Genomic DNA, 15667 nt, shown 5'->3' on the forward strand with positions numbered 1-15667 from the left:
TACTTGTCCTGTAACAAAATCCACTTGTGCTTTTTGTGCAATGTAATGCGGCAACAAATTATGACAGCAGTCTCATTATATAAGAGCTCTGAAATAGCCTCTCTGAATACGCCGGGCTCATACGATAGGGTTTGAAAACTAGCAATTTTCTTATGTTACCACGTTTCTGCAGATCTACATACTGGGGCTGAAGGTGAAAGTAAGCAACATTTCCAGGGTTGGGATGCCCTTTTGAGTCTGTGCAAACCTACTACCTTGCATGTTTTAAGAGTTTTCACCAACTCTAATCTAAATTTAGAGCACCATATTGAGAGAGGTTGGAAATGTGCTCCTTGCAATGGCAGACATAAAACTTCTTCCAGGGTTGGAGAAAAAAGTGGTTGGAGGCAAAGCAAAATTGCAAACACTCAAATTTTCACAGGAGCAGATCAACACCGGCATATTTGCTCATGCTAAAATGCAGTTCACAAATATTTTCTAGGAGTAGTATTTCTTGTCCTACCTCTATAAAGTATAGTGAACTCACGAAAGCCGTATAGCTGCACTTAATGCAAGGACATGGGTACACCTTTGAGACTTTATTTAATAATTGGGCCCCTAATTGGGTCGTGCGTTATCCATGACCTTTTGTGTTTATTAAAATTCTGTCTCTTTCTCCCTGTCGGCTAGCTTCACTGTGAGTGACAGCATTCTGTTCTTTCACAAGAAGCATATCGACACACAGTTGTTTTGTTCAGTGCCAGGAACTACTGTGGCAGTGTGTGCTTTTTGTGACCCAAACAATTTTTGCTTTTGCCAATGTTTGTTATAATGGTGAAGGCCCGGCAGCTCCCACACCAATTAAGTTTTACAAAAACTAAGCCAAAACATGTCCAGCATTGAGGAAACCAAAAGGCTGACCAACAATTTCAGACCTATTGGCTTTACTAATGCTTGTTTATTTTTATGGTTCCCATAATGTTACTAAAACTGGTTACACTGATTTGCCATTATGAATATTTTCGGGAAATGTTACCCACAATTTTACTGTAGTTTAGTGAAATGTTTTTGCTTTTTTTGTGAACATTTTATTTTGAAAGCAAAGTTGCTTTCAAGCTTCTGCAAATATTTGCATCTAATCAGAGCATTCTGGGAGCATTATACATAGCCTCGTATTGCTAAACATTGAAAACGTGTGTACACATTTTTATACTGGAACCACTGTCAGTAGTGCAGTCTGAGTTTACAACATTTACTTTAGAGCGCTCACCCTATTAATAAATGCTTTGCATTAATGAACCTTGAATACAAGTTTAAACAGCATTGACCCATGCCTTAACTGCAGGCAATACCTTTCCCTGATCCATAATGTGTTACTGTAAACTGGCAGCCAGAGGGTTTGTGCTGGAGGGTTTTGGGCCATCTTGTCCCATGGACAAAATACACATGAAAACTTGTTGCCCTTCACTCCAAACACATCCCTGCTGCAGAATCTGTCTAAATCGCAACAAATATAAGGACCCGGAGGGCTGCATTGAATTCTACACGTTTTGGGCTACCCAAGAGACTTGTTGGTTTCGTGGATAGCCATCCCCATGAGTCGCTTTTAACTCTGGCAGTCACGGTGGCCCATGAGGCCTGCTCGAGTAGCGACACTGGTGGTGGCATTGTGCGGAGCGGGTGAGGCCGGAGACGGGCGGAGTGAGGACTTGGAGCTGGCAAGTGAGAGTGGGTTGCTGCGGTTGGCACTCTGTTCAGCGGATTGTTCCTGGGCTCGCTGCTCGGAGAAGAGCGAGGAGTGGGGCCTGGCGGGGCTGCTGGATCAGCTTCTCGGGCTGTTAGATGCTGTGGGGCTCGCGCTGGCAACGGGTCCCGCCGAGCTCTGCCAGCTGGACCGTCTCGTCCGCTTTGTGCCCCTCTCTGCAGCAGTGACTGCGAGCTGGAGGTGGCACTCATTGCGGTGCGGCCGTGGGGAGCAGACCGCCGGTTGTTTGTACCGCCCCAGCGGGGCTCTCCTGGGTGACCTAGCCTGTCGCTGGGTAATTTAAGCGGCGCTGGCCGCCCATGTACGTGGTGGGGTCTGGCGCAGGGGGTATTCTGCACCTAAGGACACTGCTGCAAGCTGTGTACCTATGGGATAAAGCCTCCCAGACCCTATTGTAATGTGGGGATGCATTGCTGCACCGGGAGCTACCGATGGACTGAAAAGAGCTGGGCCTGTCTTGGCAGTCTTGGCAGTCAGGGACCTGCAAACAGGTAGCTTTCCTACTTTTTTCACCTTGGATTGTGAGTGGAGCGGGCAGCACCTGTTATCGGAGCACCATATTGCTGGTTCTCAAAAAGACAGGGGCCCACAAATTGGGAGGAAGAGAGCGCAGACCCTGGCTGTGTAACTGGATGCCCGTGACTGTCACATTGTTTGTACATATACAAAATGATAACAACCAAAAAAAAAAAAATATTCTGTATTCAGTTACAAAATAGAAACACCCACTGCCACCCTAATGACTACACAAATAATTTGAATCTTTAACCATTTTGCTCTCAAATCTTATATCTTCACCAACACACACCACAACACTCATTTACAGCCTCTCATCTATTACACCGTTTAGAATGTTAAAACATGACCCACATGCTCCGCCACCACCGCCCCTAACCCTACAGCGTCTACCTAAGCAGACGCAACAAAATAAACATGCCACTCTGCACAGCTTTGCATCTCCGTGTCTATTACACAACAAGGCTACTCTACAAAAACAACACAGCTCACCAACCCACTCAACCACCATCTCCACCACCTTCACATGCTTACTTAACAAAGTAACTTATAAGCCTGCTGGACGAGGATTACGATCTAAACAAACATCATTATGGCATATCAGTACTAATAATATATCTGCTACAAGCTCAAAGAGTACTACTTGCTTTTTTAACAGTCACATCACCACCAAAACACAATCTCTAGACTGCCTACTAATAAATGCTCAATCACTCTCTTAAAACAAGCACCACATCTACGACCTACTAACTGACACATGACCTGACTTACTCTTCATAACTGAATCATGGTTGTCATGAAGTTCCTTCAGGGTATCAAACGATCACGCAAAATCGCATAGACAAAAGAGGAGGTGGACCAGCTGTTAAATTTAAGAAAACCATAAATCTCAACAAAGCTAACAACATTTCTGTGCAAGGTTGTGAGGCCCTCGTGAGCGGATGCGAACACTACACCAACTTCCTACTATACCTTTCTGCTTCTTTACAGACCACCAAGCAGCTATGCAACATTCCCAGTCACAGTTCTAGACATAGTTTCAAATGTTATGACACCTTGCATCCTTGGTGATCTAAACATATAGTTTGACAAACCTAATATGCCACATCCAAGTACTATCATCACTGGCCTAGGCACAATGAGCGTACATCAGATTGTCCACAAACACACATCGCTGGACACATCATAGATATAATTTTCGCAAATCCAGAACTAGTTACTTTTCATGGTCATACCACCATCTGGTAGCTTTCCAACACAAAGCACCAAAAAAAGCAGCATACCTAAGTCCACCTTACATGCATCTATATATCTAACTATCGACCATGGAACAAACTCAGTTTTGAGCATTTAGAAACAAACTAACTTCCAACACCGATCTAAACACAATAAATTCCATTCAAAAACTTTGAGTGGCTCCAGGAAGAGCTTGATATCCCAATATCACTAAAAACAACAAAAAAGGACAAAATAAAGCAAGCACCTCTGGGAAATGCTGGACTAAAAAAGATATAACAACTTTCAAAGCTGCAATTCACCTGGCTCAAAACAAATAATGTAAGACAAACTTCGCATACACAAAATTAACATAATGTACAAGTCAACAATCAAAAACGCTATTAAAAAAAATCCTGTTCAGATGGAATTCCGAATGCAAATAAAGAATTTTATAAAATCTCACTGAGTTTCTTATACCTAAATGCACAGAAGAAACTCCTCCCATGACTAGCAAATCCTTACACAACCAAAGCCGATATGTTGAACTCCTATTTAAAACTAAGAAAAAACCACAAGCACCAACCCATTTCCAGCTAATCCAGCCTCTGCATTCCTTCAATCAACTATCGCAAAGTGAATTTATGTATCTGGTCGAAGCAAGCAGGCCAGTCGGCTGCCCTTCTGACCCCTGTCCACCACAAATCATCAAGAACAGTATTTTAACTACCCCTGCTGCCACACTAGAAATAAAAAATCCTCAATTCTTTAACTACTGGAATCTTTCCAGAAGACTTAAAAATGGCCCATTATTAAAGAAAACAAACCTGGACCCGCATGACCCAAACCACTCCAGACTGATTAAAAATTGCCCTTTTCTTGGAGAAACCGATAAAGAGCAGCATTTTCACAGATTGAAGATAACTCCATAATAACCGATTTCCAAACAGTATTTCGTCCAGGAAGAGGTACAGAATCTACCCTCATTGCCTTAAAAACTCAGCAGACTGGAAAGGGGTTGCTGCACTACTTCATTTGGACAGCTGCCTCATGACATCTACAGTTGACCATAACACCCTACTCCAAATACTCTATGAAGCCGGCATAGAGGAGACTGCTCTCGACTGGATCACGTCCTACTTTCAAAACAGGACAAATGTCACCCATACTCCCCCTTTCTCATCTAGACTATATTTCACAAAAGAAGGGGTCCCTGAAGGCTCTACCATCCCACCCATGCTTCTCAACATCTACACGAAGTAATTATCGGCAGTGATCAGTGAATTTCAGCTCACATTTCCCTTTAATCCTTAGGGCTCCGGAGTAACGTTCTACTTGCAGAAAAGCGCTTCAACACCTCGTTGGGGGTAGTAAGCGCTTTATAAATACAATTACAATATGCATTTTCTTTTCTATAATCTTCAGGATTTCAATGTTTTTCTAGTAAAGATTTATCATTTCTTCTACCAGCACAGAAGCATTAATCAGTGTCTTTATAAAAGTATGTAAATAATACACAAGGAACATATGCACAGGGCTTAATGCTGATGTCTCAAGTGCCCTAATCCTTACTCCTTATTTTCCCCCACATATTGTCCGATGCAGAGGGCTGACTTTGCTCCGTCACAAATACCACTCTTGGCTCCTCTTTTACTAAGATAGGGCGTGACCGAGATATTAGTCAACTTCTCGTCCTGATGTAGATAGCATACAGCAGTTATTGCTCCCGCACCCAGGTTGCTTTGGTGTCTTTGTCCTGTTAAACCCCCTACAGTTAATATACCAACACACATAACTGATCCCTTGTACCATCCATCTAGCAGCTTCTCATTGAACAAATACTGTGCACCCTTAGTTCTCTTGCATGTTCCCCTAGTCTGCATTTTCACAACTCCCAAGAAGACCCACCCCTACTCTACACGACCAGACCTCAGAAGACACAGGTGGCCCGATGATTTTCAATAGTTCAACCTTGCTCTCATCCCCAACACTCACTTGGGTTGCACACTCTATCCAGCCCCCTATTTCCCTTTCACTGCACACAGCTGTCCATGAACCATTACCTAGCGGTAGTAGAACATTAGCACCACCACTATGAACGGTATATTGCATGACTGCCCAGTGATTGCCATAAGCAGGTCTGCCCTGTGAGTGTGCCTTTCCTCTGACCCAGTCTGCCAGCCAACTATTTTAAGACTTTCTAATCTGCTCTGTCTATCTTGTCTGCCTTCTTTGTGATGTAATAGAGTGTAGATTTGTGCTGAGTATGTTGTACCTGTTTTGTGTACAACAGATACTTGAACTGCTTTTTGCACATATATTACCTGTTGTTTGTGCTTTATTAATCCTTGAGAACGCCCTTTCACTTTTCAAATGCAAACGATTGACACTGCCACTTCTCGATTAAGTATGATCTAATTGAATCTTAGGGCAGGCTCCTCTTCTGACTTTCAAAACATGCGTTTGGCAAGCCTTCTGAAACCTTAGTTTGGTGTGATGAAGTGAGATAAGAGATGGAGGTGGTCATCCTCTGTTACTATTTAGAAGAGCCCTGTTGAGTTATTGTATTGGTTCTTCTTCTTTTTTTTATTTTATTTTTTTACTTAGAGACCTTTGGGATAAGGATTGGTGTGATAGTGGTTGGAGTATTTGTATGTGGTTAGGAAGGGCTCGGTCTTCTTGGAAGCCTCTTTTAATTAAATGTTGATAGGGATGTAATTCCGAAGTTACTGTAGTAGCACTGAGATATAGTACATCAAAAGTTGCCTGGGCGTGATGTGAATTGAGAGGGCAAATTCAGGAAAGCCATGTAAAGAATGTTAGGACAGAGGTTTTTGTTCTGTATGAGGGCTGTTAATTTTAGTGTATGTTGTTTTTATGGTTCATTGGTAGATTGATTTGGTTTGGAGTATGAGTAGGTTGGGGAGGCTATGGAGGTGTTACAGTTTTTATGCTCTAAAAACTTAATATTCTGATTTGTCATACATTTAGAGCATTCACAATGGTATTAGTTGACCAGGCATAGAGCATGAAACGGATGAGTGTTTGCGCTGTATTTTTTGTGTATTTGTTATGTTTGCACAGGATAGTACGAAAGATCTCCCTCCCAAATCCTACCCAGTATTCTCGAGGAGCCCTTCTCTGTCATGATTTGTTTTAATTTATAATCTTGCTATCCTCTGTCCCATTTAATTCAATCGCTCTCTCCAAACGTTTATCCACTGCATTTCCCACCCAACTGTTTCGCACCAGGATGATAGTCCGTTAGCTGGTAGGTTCAAGAGTCGATAAGTGTGACTTGACCTCAGTGGGAAAGCAATATTGTGATAAAAGTGTTCCCTGTGATTTCACGTAAGCCTGATGGAGAAAGACCTTGCTTTTTGCAGAGACGTTAGAAGTGAGGGTGATGACTTAGTAACACAAGTGGTTTTGTGGCGTTGGACCATCCTTCTAGTTAGTTTTGTATAAGCTTTCGCTAGTGATGCATCCGCTTTTGCCCAGTCTTCCAGGAGTTAATCACTGCTATTTGTATAGTTTGTTGTGACGGCAGGTGCCCCATCAAAGAGACTAATCGGGGCAAAGCATTATAGAAACCACCAAATAAAATAAAGCAGAGTTTGGGTTGACCTAAAGGTACCGTGTAGCAGCAGAAAACAGCTACTGTGCAGGGGAGTGGCAGGATAGACTTTTATCAACATCTGGAATGGCATGCTGTGGTCTGTAGTTATTTTTTGTGTTTAATAATCTCATTCCTAATTAGAAGATGATTTGTTTATTGGTTGCTTAGAAAGTTAGTAATTCTTACATGTGAACTACGACTGAAGGGCTGTGCAAGCCAAAAGGCTCCATTTGAGCTCTAGAGCACCAGAACATTACAGCACGTTCTAACAGATTTTTTAAACTCATTTCTGCCTCCTTTGTGACTTGAGCTTTAGGCCATATGTTTGCTTTTGTATGCTGAAAGCTGAGACATGGAAATGCTAATTAATCTTGCACAATTCATACAGGGTATTTAGCCTCTGCCCTGAACTTTATCCAAAATGCAGTTCTGACATTAGCTAACATTCCTGTAAGTGCGCTTTGCAACATTTTCACCTTGATTTGTGGCAATCTGAACTATAGATGGAATAAGGAAAGGGGCTATATAGGGAACTGCATCTGGATGTAACAGGGCTTCCGGTTTAATGTGAAACCCATTCATTAATAATTTGTATCATTATCTTGCAGAACCGAAACCCATCTGTGGCTGTGTACTACACAAACCGGGCCCTCTGCCACCTGAAGATGCAGCAGCACGATAAGGCATTGGCAGACTGCAAACATGCCCTGGAGCTGGATAGCCAGTCTGTTAAAGCACACTTTTTCCTGGGGCAGTGCCAGCTCGAGCTCGAGAACTATGATGAAGCCATAGCTAACCTTCAGAGAGGTAATCCAAAATACATATTGTGGAATAGGCATTTCTGTTTTAAGATATTATTCTCTTCTGTGGTCGATGGTGACTACTGAGATTGTGTTGAACAAGTCACTTGAGATTTGTACCAAACTTACCAATATGGGTATACACTGTTAGGGTACATGCTACTCATGAATTAGGTTTGTCAGGTATCTGCAAGACCTTTAGCTTGTAGATTTGCTTTGTTCACCCTGCATTTATAGTGACATATGCCATCATTAACATCTAGAAGACAGTCTGTTGGCTATGTCACTTTTTCCCATGGCATTAGGGGCCACTCTCTTTCCACCAAAATCCGTAGTAATGGGTATCTTATGTGGGACTTCATTTCCCAAGGAAAAATCACGATGGGGCAGTCTGTGGCACATTCATCAGTAGAGATGGGTGCCTATTATAAAGTGCTTCACCCTGTTTCATTAGGAATGGCGACTTATGTGTTTGTTGTGGGGCTTTAGTCCCTTCTAAGTAAAAAGCTCTCTACCTGTTTTGGGAAGATGTTTACAAATTGAAATAAATTTGGCCTCAAGCCCTCGCCATTTCCTCTTAGCTCTCACTCTCCAATAAAGCTCATTCAACCAGCCCAGCATTCATCAGGAATAACCTGGATTCTGAATGTAGTAGGCAGGCATGCTCCTGAAATTGCCTTTACATTATTTCCAACCCTACTTTAAAAACGTTTTTCTTAACCTATGCAGTTGCACACTATCCGGGTCTGTGCATCTTTGCCCAGATAAAGATGCACAATAAAACACATTGAATCTTCAGGTTTTCAAATTACCATTGCGCTAAATATTGAAGTTTGAACATCTCATCCCAGAAGGGGTCTGAGATTTTGTCGTAGGGAGATTTGAGTAGTGGCATGTTACTAAGACCCCACCCCCTGTTAAGTCATTCTGTTTAATAGCCATTCTAGGAAATGTGATGGTACAGATGCAGACCTCAAGAGGCACCATTGGTTACTTTATGAATCCTGACTTCAGTTTAATATTTTGTGTTTCTTTAAAGAAATAATACTGCCCTCCCCCCTCCTTGCAGTCTAGTGTAAGGGTTGGAATATTACAACTCTGATTTCATTTTCAGACATGCATCAAATTGCTTGTGATCACAACCACTGGAACTCAAAATTCACAAAGACACTAAGCCCACCTTAGAGAATGTTTTCACCATCGGGGTCAGGTGTTTACTGGGGCTTCATGAATAAACTGCCCACCACCAGAAAACACACAGTAAAGCGAATCCGACAACTGCACTGAAGCAATAGTAGAGCTTTTTTCTCCCAGAGACATAGTTGTAGTAGCTGTACGATAATGCCCTGTGTTTTTTGTTATATTTTTTTTAAGGCGGGGGGTCATTGATAGCATGCCCTGTAAATGTTCTTCAAAGTGCGATGCCTCGTTCCCTTGTGCTGAACATCATATCTGTAGCTTAATGTTTTCCAAGAGATCACAACAAATTCAAATCCCAAGATCATGCAATTGAATATTTGATTGTGTACACTCCCTGTAGACACCTGCTGCGAATGTGCCACCCTAACCTTCGGAAAAATCTGTAAGAAATAAATTTGCAGAGGTGCACCACTTTTACAACAATTGCGAGATTCAAGAGAGATTTCCACAACATTCAATAAACAATATGAATCGTCCATTTATTCTCTTTTTCCATTAAAGTGCCTCATATATATATATATAAAGCGGAAAACGGCCAACGCGTTTCGTCCATATACAGATGGACTTCTTCGGAGCACAGTAGTAGAGAATTCAATTAAGTAAGCCGTTAGCAAACCACAACGAATTATTTGTAAATGATTCAACCGTCTTTCCAATTGAAAGTTCATCCATGAGTCTTCCGTCAGAATGTAACAGAACCAGATCCTCCAATCCGTTTACCAGTCCATTTTCTATATATACCTTCTGTTTAGATTTTGACAAATGGAAGACAGGGGGCTAATCTGCCCATCTCATGCACTGCAATTGGTGCCTTGGGGGAACCATACCACTCCCCTCGGCCTGCACACCAAGAGTAATAAAGAAAAAACTTTCTCTGCAATTCCAAAGTTTACCATGGTTTAATGCAAATATGGGGCTATCCAGAGTGTCCTTAAGGAACATTCATGGAAGAATACAGGAGCGGTAAAGAGTTTAACCATGTAACGGTCCAGAATTATAGATTTAGGCTGTGATGATTTGAGTCAATTTCCTTCCCAAGCTGAAGATTCCTATGCAGGAAAATTGAGTTCTTTAGAACACCAACAGAAGTTTTCACCGACCAGAACAGGACCGTGCATCTAAGGAGCCAGAACTCCACGTAATACGTCATTGGGTTGAACGTGCTACACTATGGAGACCTACCTCAAGAGATCATCCTGAAAAGGAGTCTTGACTCCAAGACTAGAGTCTGCCTCAAAATTAGGACTGTAGTAAGAGGGCAGTTAGACACTGAAAAGCTTGATAGTCTACAAAAGGGCCATTGGCTTTGAAGCACCAGATGAGAGTTTGAATACTTTTGAATCTGAAAAGAGGCATGAAAACCTATATTCTGTTTTGATCTTGAAAATGTAACATTCTCCTGACAAATGGACTCAGAAAGGTAACTGGACACTGAAAAAAAGAAATATCAAGTTCTATAGTATGCCGCGTAGGTGAGGTAAATCTACTTTATATATGCCAAAATTGGATTTATTCAACCAGGAAACAGGGCGTTTAATTACCCAATCTCCAGGAAGACAGTTGAGTATATGTATTGGCATAGGTGAGAAAGAAAAGAAAAAAGGCTGACATTTAAAGACGTGATAGAAAATCTCTGAACAGATAAATCCCTAAAAAAGTGAGTGCAGGAAAAGAAAGTGCAGTTCCTTTACCACAGCCAACGATGGTCTGGTTGCAGTCACCAGATGCTTCTTTTGAGTCAGAGCAGGAAGATGTAGAATGAAATCAGGCTGATACCTGTAATAAGTACCAGATGAATCTCATGGTGGAGGATCATTAAAGAGCATCCTTCCATCCGGTGATGACCATGCACAAAGAAGAAGAGGCTGATGCTTTCTTGAAAAAATGGTCAAGCACAGAGAAAGTTAACCAATAACTCTTGATTTAAAAAAAAAAAATATATATATATATAACATTTTAAAGTACTCTGCAATCCGTATGGAATAAGTTAAAATCCTGTTAGTTCCAGAACTGTGACATAAAGAGTTGAACAAAGGTTTACATATTACCCACCTTACCTCTCATAAAAGTTTAATATGTTCATAAGAGCATGCAGGGCATGGAAGTCCCCCTGGCAAAAGATATAAAGAGTATTAATGAAACAAGGAAAAGAGAAGCAGTGATGCCTGATTGACTTGGGCAGTGCGAACTCACAGGCACTGTTGAGCTGCTGTGACCGTATGCAGTTCGAGGAAATTTGTCAACCTTCCCCCTTGGGCCACATCACAGAAAGGTATAGCGTAAAAATAAATTCAAGTGCAGGAATATACTGCACAGTCTGTGCTGCAGATATAGCCTATAGACAAATATTGTGTTGATTGCAATGAAGCCATGTAAGGCTTAGGATTTCTGGCTTTAGACCAGAGCTGCAAAAACACCTAATAAGTATGCCTTTTGATAGCAAGTATTTATTCAGATCAAAATCAATGAAATTTCAAAAAATAAATAGAACTGGGGCTATCATTACAGGTGCTACATCTGTACTTTAAGAAGGGCTAGATATGGAGGCCACTGACCTGACACAAAACCCTATCATGCCCTTCAGGCATACCTACAGTTTGAGTAGCAACAATTGATGTAGCTTCATAAACAAACTATTGGGAATTTGTCGGACACTGCCTGAGGTCCTTGATCAATTGGGCTCTACCTCGAAAAAAAGGGACTCAGTTTGCTCCTCCCCTCCTTTGCCCATGTTAGAGGGTGGTTTTTTAGGTCTCGCTGAGTCAGCGCATGCGCTGCTCTGCGAGACATTTAGTCAGTGGCTTTTGTAAAATGCTTCCAAAGGCTGTTGCCGGCCAACATCTTTCGGATACGCGCACAAGCGCGCGCGCCTCTGCAATTAACACTGCTGCGCTCGCATCCATCGCGTGCTGAGCACAGAACGCGTCATCGCGATCGCTTTCACCGTGATCACTTTCGCTTTCACGGCCGCGCGGCGTTACTTTTACGTCCGCGCGGCCAATGCTTGTTCCTCTGAGCGACCTATTGTTCGATACTCTGGTTTTCCTTGTGCTTCCGCGCGGCCAATGGTTGTTCCTCTGAGCAATCTATTGTCCGATACTCTGGTTTTCATTGTGCTTTTTTTTGTTTATCTCTGTTTCTTCTCTCGAGTCTGGCCTTTACTTGTTTAGGACTTGTGCCCTGCCTATATGGTATGTAAACGAATACCCAATTAGTATTGTTGGATTGCGCCCTCTTTGCAGTTTTACTAATGTGGAATTCAGACCACTCACCAACGCGTGCAAGGGTAATCCCCATGCTCATGAACACTTTGTGAATTGGCCAACTGCCTTTGACTGCGGAGTGACAAGCGGCCATGCCCTGTATGTATTGTACCTTTACTGACTGCTTGTGCAACCTTCAGTAACAGTGAGGAGGAGGGACATGTGGACAAGCAATTCACCACCACCGACTTAAAACGAGTGCTAACGTCACGGTATTCTACGGCAAATGACATCACAGAAAGAGGCTTATTTGCAATCTCTGCCTACCGAGCAATACATTTTCAAAGCTAATGCGGTAAACAAAGAGCGCATTTTTATAAATGTTCTTCTGTGAAGCCTTCTATCTTACAAAGTTTCTGGCTTATAATTGTGCAGACTGCTTCCTGATTAATTCGGGGCACACAATCGCCAGGATGGTGCTGGGCGAACACCAATGGAAAACGTGCTCTCATTCCATCTGGCTTCTTTCAAGAGACACTGCAGCAAATTGTAGACAAAGGGTTTCCTTTCTGTTGTAGGCCACTGTGATGTGGTGCGCCAAAGCACACCAGATCCGTAATGGCCCGTGCCTTTACTGTGAAGTTCCAGGCAACATGCTCTGCAGGTGTGGGCTCTCAGGCCAGCTAGAACTAATGAGCATATCAACTTTTATTAGGGTGGTCATACATTCAGCCTACTTGAAGATAAATTGAGATGTCTAAATTCAGAGGGCGAGTCACAGGCTCTGAGGCAACTGTGAACTCTGTGCAAGGTGCCTTTGTGCTTAGCTACCCCCACGGTGACTGGCTTTTCCCAACCGGCATTCTGAAATAACACAAATTACTTTAACAGTTTCCTCCCTCAGCTGCTGTTTCATGATTCAGTGTCATCCACAAAATCTTTATTTAATGGAGCGTATTTCCGACTGTTACTTTTCATACATTACCCACTTCTATACGCATCTACACCTTTCGAGGCACAACATTTTTTTTTATTGCAACCCGAGTTTCAATATATATAAATAATTATCTTAAAGGAATCATGTTTTCAAAGGACAACATAATAGTGTAGTCAGTCTTACACTGTTCGCTGGTACCGTGGACATAACCTATTTTGTGATTCAGTAGTCACAGCCTTATAGCATTTGTCAGTCAAAACTAATTTTGACCAAAACACTTCAGTTATTTCCTCCGTTTCGTTATATGTATTTTCTACTGGCCACTACAGTACTCATAGAAGGGGGCGGGATAGCGCTGAAATTACAAAATGGCATCATCTGCTCTAAATCCTCCTAAAATGAGTTCTGGCAATGAAAGGGAAATTGGAAAAAACCCAACCTGCCTCAACATCTGGGGTCTCAAAAAGCCCATTTGCCCATATATATAGGTTCGAGGCATGTGGGCTGCTGAATTCATATCTGTGCATAGATCGCCGCCTAGTGTTGGGTCCGGATGTTTGCACGTTGTTGTCCTGGAAGAGTCTTCGAAGTATCACGAGATAGGTGACTCCTCCCCTGGACCACAGTGCGCATGGGCATCCTCTCCATCCTTAGATAGTTTTTTTCCGCCATTGGGTTCGGATGTGCTTATCTTAGCTCAAGTTAGGAAAATTTAGTCTAAGGCCAAAAGGCCTTTAGTTTTCGTCGGTACTGTTCCCGTTCGGTATCGACTGCTTTGTGGATTAGTTTAGGAACTTCTTCCAGCTTTTCGGATCCGTTTGGTCCGAACATTGCCCTTACTTCGACGATGGAATCGAGGACCCCATTCAAACGGTGTCCTGTATGCCACGCAAAATACCCACACATCGACGTCCACCCGGTATGCAACAAATGTCTCTCGCCGGATCACGACGAATCGAAATGTATGGCCTGTGCCCGATTCCGATCGAAGAAGACTCTCCGGAATCGACGGGCAGCGAGATTAGAAGCGCAGCAATCGGCGCCTGCCCCGGCCAACATCTTCAGCACCGAGGACGAGTATGTAGAGAGCGTCGAAGAAGTAAACTCCAGCCCCGCTTCCGAACACGATTCCCGATCGGAAGACGCCGATGAAGTGCTTTTTCACAGGGAAGAAGCCGTCGACGAGGTAGGAGACTACGATGAGGCCTTTGGGGCCGAAGAGGATAGCTCTAGCGAAGAGCCAGGCCTAACTGTCGATACGGAGGCCGTTAAAGTGCGTCATTCTATGGCTCAGGTCGAGGGATCGCCTCCGGGCCTTCCCCAAGATCAATCCCAAAGTTCTTCGGCCCCGCCTTCGGGCCCGGCCTAGAACATCCAACACGAGCCATTATTACCAAAGACGACTGGATTCCCTTCTATGAAACCGAAACCAAAAGTGAAACTGGCCGTGATCGGCTCGAAGCCATCGAAGACCTCCACTCCTTCGATGCCGACAAAGACCATCGGCTCCGAACGCACAAAGAGGGATTTCGGCGCCAAACTCGCTGCAGCGGATATCGGTACCGACCCGAAAAAGAAGGCCCTCGGTCCCGCGAAAGCGCCTCGGCCCCTGGCACCGAAGCAGTCGGCCCCGACCACCAAAGTCAAAATGGCCGCTCCATCTGCGTCCACTTCGAAGACGGCAGCACACGCCAAATCATCGACTCCGACGACCGCTGATACCTCTCTTCGGCCCGATGACCCTTCTGCTCCAAAGCGGTCGACGACTGCCTCCACGGTACCGACCGGCACCAAAGAACCTTCAGCGTTCTCGGTGTGACAATTCGCGGCGTCATTGCAACGCATCAGAGAACGGGCAGCCCTCCGATCCACGTCGGGCCCCGACACTAACAACGCTCCAAACGCACCCTCGGCGCCCACCAACATCACTTTTGGTCTGCCGCCATCCACGACGCCGAAGATGTTCGAGATCCGGACACGTGTCCGACAGACACAGTCCCCATCTACTGGACACTCACCTTCTGAGCCTTCACAGCCACAATTCATCGACGCCGACACTGGCAGACTGATGCTCCGCAAACGGAAGATCACGCCAGAGAAGGGCTTGGACTCCTACAGAATACCTCTAAAGCACAAATTGCCAGCAGAGTCGGAACCGGTTCTGTATGAACGCTTACACACCTCCTATCAGGTTCCCCAGTCCTTTTCACCTACGCCTTCCGAAACAGACGCAGTGGAGGACTACATGGGTGATGATACCACCTACCCTGGGGATGCTGATCCTGATGAGCAGCAGGACCCAGATGGGATGACCCTACAGACCAGGGTACCACGCCAGATACCCAGGACACGCAGCTTTACAGCGCAAAAACATCTCCCACAGAGGACACTGCTGCCTTCAATGCCCTCATAGAACGTGCTGCCGCCAATCAT

General features: G+C 43.8%; 1 protein-coding gene across 1 annotated transcript in view; it reads left to right on the plus strand.

Moving 5' to 3' along the window:
- Positions 1 to 15667, plus strand: part of STUB1 (STIP1 homology and U-box containing protein 1) — a 137477-nt gene that overhangs the window by 28860 nt on the left and 92950 nt on the right. Inside the window, exon 2 of the mRNA XM_085628156.1 lies at positions 7703 to 7901. Within this exon, the coding sequence (XP_085484282.1) occupies positions 7703 to 7901 (199 nt within the window). The remainder of the gene's footprint in view (positions 1 to 7702; positions 7902 to 15667) is intronic.

The sequence above is a fragment of the Triturus cristatus genome, chromosome 10 (genome assembly GCF_964204655.1).
Source record: "Triturus cristatus chromosome 10, aTriCri1.1, whole genome shotgun sequence".
In the NCBI taxonomy this organism is placed as follows: Eukaryota; Metazoa; Chordata; class Amphibia; order Caudata; family Salamandridae; genus Triturus; species Triturus cristatus.